Below are 10592 nucleotides of genomic sequence, written 5' to 3' on the forward strand. Positions count from 1 at the left end.
CTGTTAGAACTCATTCTCATGCATCTGTATTTGAGAGTACATGTGTGTAGTTCATGCACATATTGTATGTGCATTTATGGTTCATGTATGTGCATTCTGTGTATGTTTGCAGGGCTGTGACCCGTCCAGTTCTCATCCTGCTGCCAGTGCTGGGCCTGACCTGGCTGTGTGGAGTGCTGGTCCATTTGTCTGTAGTAGTCGCCTATGTCTTCATCGCTCTCAATGCCTTCCAGGTAAACAAAGACCAGAGAGCAGAGGTAGTTTGGCTGTTTAGTTTGAGTAGTTTGAGCTTTATAGATAAATATTATATAGTGCAACTTCCTTCTGTTGGTTAAAGATGGGTGGGGTAACGTTACGTAACCCACCATAGCAGACACGATTTTGAGAAGTGATACCTCCGCCTTGGACATCCAGTCCAACGATTACAGTGGCACTAGCAGCTCCTACTGGTTGCATGGGGGTGCATAGCTTAATATCCCTTGTAGTTGACCCGAAAAGCTCCTCACTAGCAGGTGAAAAGACACGACGGGCGGCTCCATGTGTCACGGAGGTAGCTCACGTCTGACTTCACCCTCCTCAAGTCAACAGTGGGGTTAGTAGTGACCGAAGTTTCAATATCAAGTGTTTCGTCTTTTGGGGAGCATGAGTGTTCACATTTTATTCATTCAGCTTCAAAATGATGCCTTTCTCATATGTTCACTCATGAGCATGGTTCAATGGCCTTTACAGCTTATGACAGAAATGAGAATATGGAGACCTGTGGGCCTGTGTGCATACATGTGTGTCATAGCTTTGTATTTATGACACGTGTTTATGTGTCACTACTACAATATTAATATTGTGTATGTCTTTATATGGACCTTTTTTGCACACATGCAATGTCTTTATCTGCGCATCTGCAGTTGTAACATTATAACTATGACTGTGTATTCATGCACCTTCGTGTGTCTGTGTGTGTGTGTGTGTGTGTGTGTGTGTGGGAGAAGGCAGTCAGGCCTTTGAACGACAAGCCATACCACATCAACCTCCAGCTCTCCTCCCCTGATAACACAACAGTTACTTCCTCTCTCAGACACTTTTCCCTCACTTCAACCTTTTACCATACACTGTACTTTCTTATACTGTTCTTTCTGTACATCAGCCTCTCTCCTTGTCTTTTCTTACCCCACCCACCCCTCGGTGCTCGTCCCCGGTCTTTAATTAATAAAAATGAGCTAGCCCCTGGGTGACCCCTGGAGAGCTGCTAGTTAATTTAGATTTACTGCCGGTGTCCAGCTGAGGGCAGATAACACTACAGTAGGAGTTCTTTCCCATGTAGGCAGGAGGATGATGCCGAGCCAGCCCATCTTCTTCTTCTTACCAAAAAAAAAATTTTTTTCACTGGGCTACTTCAACAGTCTATAGAAGCAAAGTATGACGGACAGAGTGTGAAGGCCAAGAACCAAGAAAGTAGAGTGATAGCTGGTAGGGCAAAACAGGTTTCAATTCACTAAACCCTCTAGTCCCAGTATCTGAAATTATTTGTCACCAGATCATCCACTCCTGCCTCCTTCCACTAGATTTCTGTGTCAACAATTATTTGGGCAGATTTATTCTGATGTGACGAAGATCCAAGTAGTCATTGATAGTCTGATTTATTAGACATAATTATAGATTTAAAATTATTAGGCATACTGTTGGTAATGGTGTGGTGCAGGTTAAACACAAGTATATACACTACAGAATGGCTGCTTTATTTCTGTCACTGACTGATTATACGCAATAACCAAAGTTAAAATAATTAAATCTTTTCATGAATTGTCCATAATAGGACTGTTTCATTATAATTCTGTTTCAATGCTACAGAGCAGAGTCTACTTGAGCTCTACCTCATTCACATCACTGCTTAAATCACATAATGCATGTAAACATAGCTGCTCATGCATATATCTGCTCCAAAATAGCAGACTCACTAGGCCCTGGATTAATGTGATCTGTCTTGACAACAGCGGCAAGAACCAATCAGCTTATCTCCTGTTCTACCCAATCAGCAACTCCCCTCTTAGTTTTTCCTGTCCTCATTGTATACATCTATGTATACCTTTATATTCAGTGTGTGAATTTTTAGATCAGTTTGATGAGACTGACCTCACCAGAAAAACGACAGCATCAGTTGTTGGTCAAACACTCAAATTGACCTATGTTCTGTTGTGGTCATGTGAATAATGACAAAGGTGGAATTAGCGTGATGCACCGGAAAAACCTCTTGGGGAGGAGGTCGGGGTGAATGGTTTGGTGTACAGAGTGTCTGGCTTTGACACAGGAGAACAGCCAACATTGGGTTTTTTTAACAATGACCACAAGCTTCCTCTGTGCTTAACAAAGTAGTTTTAGATGCCTAAACTGAACCAAGCCTTAATCATAGAGGTGGCAGATCAGAAAAAGCTCAATGAGTCACTTTTGTAAAAGTCATGTGTGTTCTGGAAGGCACAGACAAATGATGTAATCCTAAAGATAGGGGCGCCAGATCATAAAATGCTCATATGGGTTGTTGTAGAAGGCAGAAGCTCTTCCTGTTTTGTAGATCTGCGGTTCGATCCCCGGCTTCCCCCAGCCCGCATGTCAAAATGTCCTTGGGCAAGATACTGAACCCCAAATTGCTCCCGAAGGCTGTGCCATCGGTGTGCGTGAATGATTAGTTTCTTTCTGATGAGCAGTTGGCACCTTGCCTCGTAGCCTCTGCCATCAGTGTATGAATGTGTGTGAATGGGGTGAAAGACATGTAGTGTAAAGCGCTTTGAGTGGTCAGAAGACTAGAAAGGCGCTATACAAGTACAGTCCATTTACAATTTACCATTTGGAAGACTTGTTGAGTCTGAGTCAAATTGACTTTTAGTGTTCCTTTTAGGAGCAGAGATTTTGATTTAAACCACAAGAGGCAGCTAAAGGCGCCTGTATGCCCCAACAGAAGTGCTTGTCAGCTGGTCGAACAGCCTCTGAAACCCCCTTACCCCAAACTTTTCCAATTTTGGAACTGGGGGAGGTGAGGAGTGTTCAACCATGTTTTGAACTTTCTGAAAGCACCAAGCTGACATTTACACCCACTGAAAAAGTACGCAGGGTTTGAACTTCCCTCTTAAGCTCTCTTTTTTCATTGCATCTATTGCTATAACTTTTAATGTGTGCAAACACCTTCCAGGAGAGACTGTCTGAAAATGTGCACCGTTATCCGAGTATTTAAAGGATCATCACGTCTCCCCCCTCTCTATGATGGCAGGCTTTTCACGCTGCCTTCTAAGTGTGGCCGCTAGGAACATTTACAAACACTTCTGACGTGGTCGGATGACAAACTAGCTATTTTCAAGCAAAATGTGGCCTTAAGAGGTGTTTGTGATACTACTACTACCGCAGTGGATAATTTATGGTTAGCGAAGGGATCGCATTTTTATAGTACTCCCACTCCTTCAGTATATCACAGCACGTACAGGAGGTTAACAAACTGCAATCTTAGAGAAAACACTCTTCTCACAAAATTACATTTCTGGTACAGATTTTCTCTGTAATAGTAAGACAAGAGACATCCAATTTGGATCCAGTTCAGCTAAGAGCTGAGTGCCACACCCTGCTGAATCCAACTGAAGCTGGTGCCAAAAGGGAGTAGAAAACCACACATATTGAGAGCATGAAGAGGTATTTGGCAATACATGGTTCTCTCTTTGTTGGTAAAGAGAAAAGCAGAGTTTGACACAGATGACAGAGTGGAGTACTAAATGGACTTGATGAAAATATTTTCAATAAAAGCTGCATGAATGGAGTTTATTCTTCTCCACTTTCCACCTTTCACATGTGCTTCGTAATGTGTCTCTCTCCCCTCCACAGGGCTTGTATATCTTCTTAGTGTATGCTGTTTACAACAGTGAGGTAAGGAGGCATTCAGTCCATTGTCAGTGCGGCTGTCTGTCGCCACAGCAGCAGAATATCAGAATGTATCTTTGTATGGTATGAGGCTGCCAGCCTTTTGGACAAACCAGTGGGTGTAAACGCTGCTTCTCATTTAGGTGAGGAATGCCATAAAGAGGATCAAAGAAAAGAGGAAGGCCTTATCTTTCACGGTGAGTGAGTAAAAAGCACACAACAGTGATTAGGGCCTCATTTATTAAACAGTGCGTAGGATCCATGCTAAAAATGTACATGCGCACAAAAGCCGAAAATGACGTGCGGCAAAAAATAATCAGATATATAAAACCATGCGAATGCACAATGCAGAAAATGTTCCCTTTATAAATCACAGTCCACCTGGAAATGTGCGCACGTGGATCAGCCTCATATCCCACCCACATTCAACCATAAATGATCAATGCAAAGCACTTCATGAATACATTCAAAAACTATATGAAAACTAAATCGTACTTGGTGTTACATGTACACTATTAGAAGATATCATTAAAAACTACTGACGTTCTGTTCTATAATTCTTTAATGCTATTTGATGTTATCTTGGATTTCTACAACCGATGATGATAATTTCATCAGTTAGCCTAGTTAACGTGGTTGAGGTGGAAAGGACCAGCCTGTATGTTCACGTTTAATGTCGGCGAGCCAGACTCCTGCCACTTGCCACATCTGACATCACAGCATTTCAGCAGCTCCACAACTGACCGTGAGTGTCAGTAGCATACAGTCCGGCCCTCTCCTCTGCGCTCCGGGGTGGGGAATGAGACGGCGACACAGCGCTGATGAAATATTGAGCGGAATTTGATTTGAGTTATCTTCTATCTTTTACAGTTGAAAGGTGCTTATGCAATAGTCATGGCTCACTAGCACAAGCACAAATAACACTGTTGGTTTGAATGTTTATGATAAAGTGGATCTATAAGTGGGCCTAACGTGTGATATGAAGGGAAATGAAATGTGTGAGGGGCATCATTAGCCTTTAATGACTCCTCTCACGTTTGATTTCGAAAAACATTTCTGGCTTCACTTCACCACCTCACCATCTGCGTCGCCAGATTCCCCTGTCTCCAAAATGTTTGCACGCACAGGTCAGAGTTTCCGTACAGGTGTGCACATTCTGCCGTCAAGCTTGTTTTTATTGAGGTCCCGTTTTGGTTATAAATTAGGCTGATCCATCAGTAAAGGATGGAAAATAAATTCCCTCTTTACCAATGTTTATTTTCCTGGAACCCTGACTTTGCTTTTGTGTGTGGTATTATTTTAGTATAGTAGTAGTGGAGTAGACTAGTACACAAATTGTACTTTATGATAAAATCATCACTTTGCAGGGTTTGGGTTGTGATGTATTTTCAGAACTGTTCCCAGCCAACCAGCTTCCTACCTTCCCAGAGAGCCCCTATTACCTCCTGGGGGCGCAGTCCACCGACCCCCTCCAGCCCTGAGACCAGTGAGACCTCTGGACCCCCTAGCTCCACCTCCATGTCATTGGTCATTAAGAACGGTAGGCTGCATGACCTGAGGCTGGTGTGTGTTTGTGTGTTTCATGTTCTTATATCCCGGTGGGGACTTTTGTCAGAAATTGAGGTCCCCACGGGTAGAGACTGCTTTTTGAGGGTTAAGACTTGGTTTTACGGCACATGTTACAATTAGGTTGTGATGGTTAAGGTTAGGGTAAGGGGCTAGGGAAAGCATTATGATAAATGACTGTCCCCCCCGGGGATAGTGAAACAAACATGTGTTTGTGTGTGTGTGTGTGTGTGTGTGTGTGTGTGTGTGTCTTTACTTAAATATTACTTATGAGGCACAGAATACAAGGGAATGGAAATGTAGCCTATATAAATAGTCTCACGGCAGTTACGTGGACATGAATTGTCCATTTTGTTCGCGACACTCAGCACACTTTCAAACTATGTATTTCAACTTGAAGTGTCTTTCATGGCAGCACCACGTTTCTTCCAGTGCCACATTGACACAATCTCTGACTCAGGTAATGTTTACAGTGACTGAGCGATCATTGAACTTTCAACTAATTGTCAGTTGTTCTGTAAAGCAAACAACAAGTAGCCAGAGGTGTAGCTAGGAATTCTTGGTTCCTGGGGCTCATAATGCCCCCCACCCCCCATACATATAGCTAGGCAGTGTTTTTATATTAAGATAATAATATTTATAATATTTATAATTTTATAATAATAAAATGTCAAAAAGTTCTGAGTGTAAAAAACGTCCTGTGGAAAGGTCAGGGGGGGTCACCAAAAACCTAAGAATCCATCCTCCATATTATAGGTCATTGAGGGTGAATGATGGTCTTCGCTGATGTCATTTGATCTTTATTTCAATGTGATAGTCAGTGACATGTCCACCACTGCTGTGAATGAGACTCTCACTCCTTCACTGCACTTTGTGACTAAAATAAGTGAATGATGAGTGATGACGATAGACATCAGATGGCAGATGATGCCATTTCACTTCATATTTCAGTCTATCTCATCAGCAGCAATCTGTCCTGCAGAGACAAGGCTATAATTAAATGACATTAATTGTTTAGAAATAGAAGGGCAAATAAAGATCTTTATACAGAAGGAACCAAAAGACTTTATATTGAAAATTCTCACAATGTTCTTGCATTTTTGTTCCCCTGTGTTTATTTTATAAAGCTTTCTTTGTATTGTACTTTGTCTTGCTTGTATGTCTTTGTCTTACATGTCTTGGCCTTGCATAAACAAATGTGTTGGTCCTGAAAGAGAAATAATAACTTTAAATACAAATAGGTGTTTTGTGTTTCAGAGAGCTTCAGAAAGGAGAGCTTTGTGAGTTTCTCTTTCAAACCAGCATCAGGAAATCAAGTAAGAAGCACGCATGCATTATCAGGCATGACACTGTTGTCATATATCATGCTGTTTAAATATGACTGAGTATTGTGTATGTCTTTTCAATTAAAACAGGTGGTCCAGCTGACTGGGTTCAAGCCATCAGGTACAACTCTGACATCACTTGATACTGTTCTCGAATCATTTAAGAGTTGGTATTAGTTGAAATTAAGATAACGAAAATGCTATTGATCACACACTAAAGTCTCACGGCATCAGAAGTACAAGAACAGATGAATAGTATAGATAGTAACATAAATAGTAACCAGGGGTGGAAGTAACAAATTACATTTACTCTTGTTACTGTAACAAAGTTGTGTTTGAGTACTTTGTATAAAAATCAATAATTTTACTTAAGAACGTTTTATCATGCATTGTACTTCACTACATTTCAAGTCGCTGATAAACTGTGTGAGAATGGAACAGAAGAAAGGAGGCAAAAAAGAAGCTGCTGGTGTGTCGGCGGCCGCAGGAGGGTAGAGCTCCAGAGAGCGCCATGTCCACAGAGGGGACACTGGAAAACATACATGTTCAATGTGTGCGTTCAGTGTCAGGGGGGTGTGTGGGGGATGCGGTCGCACCCGTGCCGTAGTTAGTGAACATGACAAAAATGCAGAACAATGCAATAAAATTAAGGATCACATCATTATGGGTTATGGCTAGCAAGACACAAAGACAGAGTAAGAATCCACATTTACTAAGGTCAGAAGCAGGCAAGAGTCAAAACCAGAGAGACAGGCAAACTTATCAAGGTGGAGTTCAGGCAGAGAATAATCAATCTGAGGGCCAGGCAAGGGCTTGTCAGGCAAGGAACAAATGCTGGAAAGCTAGGCTGATACAAACTGGCAGGGACTGAGCGGAGATGGGCCGGTATTATGTACTGCCAGGCTGATTAGGGAAATGGAGAGCGGGTGAGTGCGTGGGGGGAGAAGGTCAGGTGAGGGAAATGGTGGGAAAGGGATTAGGCAGGATCTGTAATGACAGGGAGACGTAGTAAATGGCAGAGCGAGCAAAGCAGGCAACATAATGAATATTAAGAACTGGCTGAAGTCGTGACAACAGATCCACGCCGGGTCTGGCTAAATGCTAAATGCTAGAATGCTGAAGTTGGATACTCCAGCTGTGACTTCTGCATTCACTGAGGAACTTATACTTTCAGAGAGGTGTGTGAAGACTTTCTGCTGTTTCTGACAATAATCCCTGTCCCAGAGCGCTTATTCAGCTTAAAGTTTTTGAAAACTTTAAGGAGCGCAGTGGATCACAGATGCTGGCGTCCACTGACTTTTTATTTATTGTCAGTCATTTTTGTTTGATTGTCTTTGAGTTTTTCTGGCTAATTCTAGTTTATACAGAGGAAGGCATCAATCAGTTGTATGCACAGGCTCCAAAGTGTAGCAATGGAATTTGTTGTTGGTTTGGACATCGGGGCTCAGTGGCGTTGATCTTGTTCCACATTGACATTTAATGCAATTTATTTTGTAATTTAATTTACACACACACACACACACATTTTAAAAATGTAACGCAGTAATGTTTACTCAGAAACGTAACCACTACACAGTAACTATCTCCCCCCAGTAACTCCCCCTGAAATGAATCCAGGGGTAACTAAATCTTATATGAGAGAAGGACTATAATCAAACACACAGGACTGAGACAACTAGTAAAACTTGGAATTAGAGAGAAAGAAATCAACTGTCCAGTTAAATCCCAACAAGTCACATGTTTTGAGTACTTTGAAGAATTTTACTGTAAGCATTGATTTTTAAGTGTGAATCCTGAAGTGTGGGCCTGGGTCGTATGGTGGGTGCTCCATACTGTAGTAGGTGTCTGACCCTGTGGTGAAGACAGATTTAAGAGGCTGCACTGATCTCTCACTGCTGATGTGTAATAGAGCTTTGAAGGCAAATAAATCAATCACTACATTTATTCACTGAAATAAGCTTGGCCAATGTCACCGTCTATACATTTCTGAAAATGACTGGGTATTGTTCGCCACCTATAAGTTTCAAATCTCAGCATCCACGTGTTACTGCTCCTTCATGGTTTCCCATGTTAGGGATGCATTGAGCTCTACCTGCTCGCTCTTTGTCTGATTTTAAAGTACACTACATATGGAAGCAGCCTTGAGAAAAGAAAAGCAGAAAGAAAAATATGTATTTGCATTTATTCTCATTGAAATTCCTCATTTGAGTTGACTGAATGAACTGACTCAGATTTCTGTCAGTTATTATTGTTACTGTTAGCAGAAGTGTTCTATAATGGTGGTTTAGTGTGGATGATGGTCTGAACGCTGACTATTTTTGTTTGTTCTTAAGTTTCACTTATACATAAAATGGGAGAAAACAGAATAGTTGTAATGTTTCAGTCATTTTTAAAGGCACTGAGTATTTGTAGAAAGAATCATCTATTGATGATTTCAATCTAAACAAGCTTCCTAAAATCTTTGCTTTGCGGATAGATGTGAGTGAGGAGTGCGTGGGTCAGAGCACAGCCACTGATAACACAGTAGCTGTAAGGAAAGATTCTCATATGATACAAAGAACTGACCGCAGGAGAGAGCAAAAGGGGTTAATTCTGCCTAGATTGTCTCCATTTACCTGTACAGTGTACAGCATTAAGCCTGTGTGAAAACTTCCCTAGTGTCTTTTGTTGATTTGAATGTGCAGGCCGTACACCACAGATGGTCCCCATATTTCCAAAGTCACTGTCAATGGCTCTAAATTGCCTGGCAGTAGGGAGAAGGAAGTTTGTAATAGATTCATTAAATGTTTAGCTGTCTGTGAAGAACGCCTGATGGATTGTGTTTGAGTGCTGCTTGGTGTTCATTGTCGACTGTCGAGACAAAGGAGAAGTTCATTCCCTTAATCAGGAACGGACAGGGCTCGCTATTCACACTATCAGCCATTAACCACTCCAACACCTGCTCTCTCTCACTCTGCCTTTCATTTCCCCCCTTTCGTGTTTTCTCTTTTGTACACAAACACACTAGCACTCCTGTAATGCAAAAACATTAAACATCAGATCGAGCTGGGAGTCGTAGCTAATGCCTTTCACTTTATTTCACCGCAGGTTGTTGAACTGCAAATGGAGTGGATCCTGATACTCAGTTAGAGTAAACATGCCTCACACTGAAAGAAGGGAGAACTGGACACACACACACAGATCCCACCTGAAGAAGCGCACGGCCACGACACACACACACACACACACACACACACACACACACAGTGTGGAGGAAAATAAGCATGAAGGAAGGATGAAGAAGTGAGCTCACCTTCTCTCACTCTGTCACTGGTTCTCAGGTCAGATCAATGTTCCCTTAACTACTCACTTTTTTTAACACATGGTATTTGTTGTGTGTTTCTTTATCGCCAACAAACAAAGTTTCAGGGGATGTAGCTGAATCTCTGGCAGCCATATTGGAACAATTAGAGTAATGGATTTCTGATCATGGATTCACCATTTAAACTAATGTCCACACATCAATATCTCTGGAAGAAAGTAACAATTTGGTCTAAAAAATGTTCTATTTATCCCTTGTTGCCTGATAGTAGTGTGAGCAGGTGAACTGACCTCTTCAAGGCACAAATGAGTGCCTTTGTTTTGGAAGCTAAAGCTAAAGACAAGAGGGTCAGTTCATCCAAATCACAAATCTGTTTTAATCACTAAGGTTTTGATTACAATGGAGCGGATCGTTTTGTGTGTGGTGGTGCTCCTTGCATCAGAAAATGGCATTCAAAAAACAGTAATATGTCTTTTTATCAGGAGCTTGTACAATAGAGTAGAGAT

General features: G+C 41.7%; 1 protein-coding gene across 2 annotated transcripts in view; it reads left to right on the top strand.

The window, feature by feature from the left end:
* Positions 1-10271, top strand: part of adgrd2 (adhesion G protein-coupled receptor D2) — a 31665-nt gene extending 21394 nt beyond the window's left edge. The window contains exons 19-25 of one of the 2 annotated variants that reach the window (XM_044196432.1): positions 113-233; positions 3859-3900; positions 4038-4091; positions 5287-5434; positions 6718-6776; positions 6876-6906; positions 9873-10271. In XM_044196432.1, the coding sequence (XP_044052367.1) occupies positions 113-233; positions 3859-3900; positions 4038-4091; positions 5287-5434; positions 6718-6776; positions 6876-6906; positions 9873-9880 (463 nt within the window). In that variant the 3' untranslated portion in view covers positions 9881-10271. The remainder of the gene's footprint in view (positions 1-112; positions 234-3858; positions 3901-4037; positions 4092-5286; positions 5435-6717; positions 6777-6875; positions 6907-9872) is intronic. The other variant, XM_044196433.1, reaches the window with a different exon arrangement.
* The last annotated feature ends 321 nt before the right edge of the window (positions 10272-10592 follow it).

The sequence above is a fragment of the Siniperca chuatsi genome, linkage group LG5, assembly GCF_020085105.1.
Source record: "Siniperca chuatsi isolate FFG_IHB_CAS linkage group LG5, ASM2008510v1, whole genome shotgun sequence".
Classification (NCBI taxonomy): Eukaryota; Metazoa; Chordata; class Actinopteri; order Centrarchiformes; family Sinipercidae; genus Siniperca; species Siniperca chuatsi.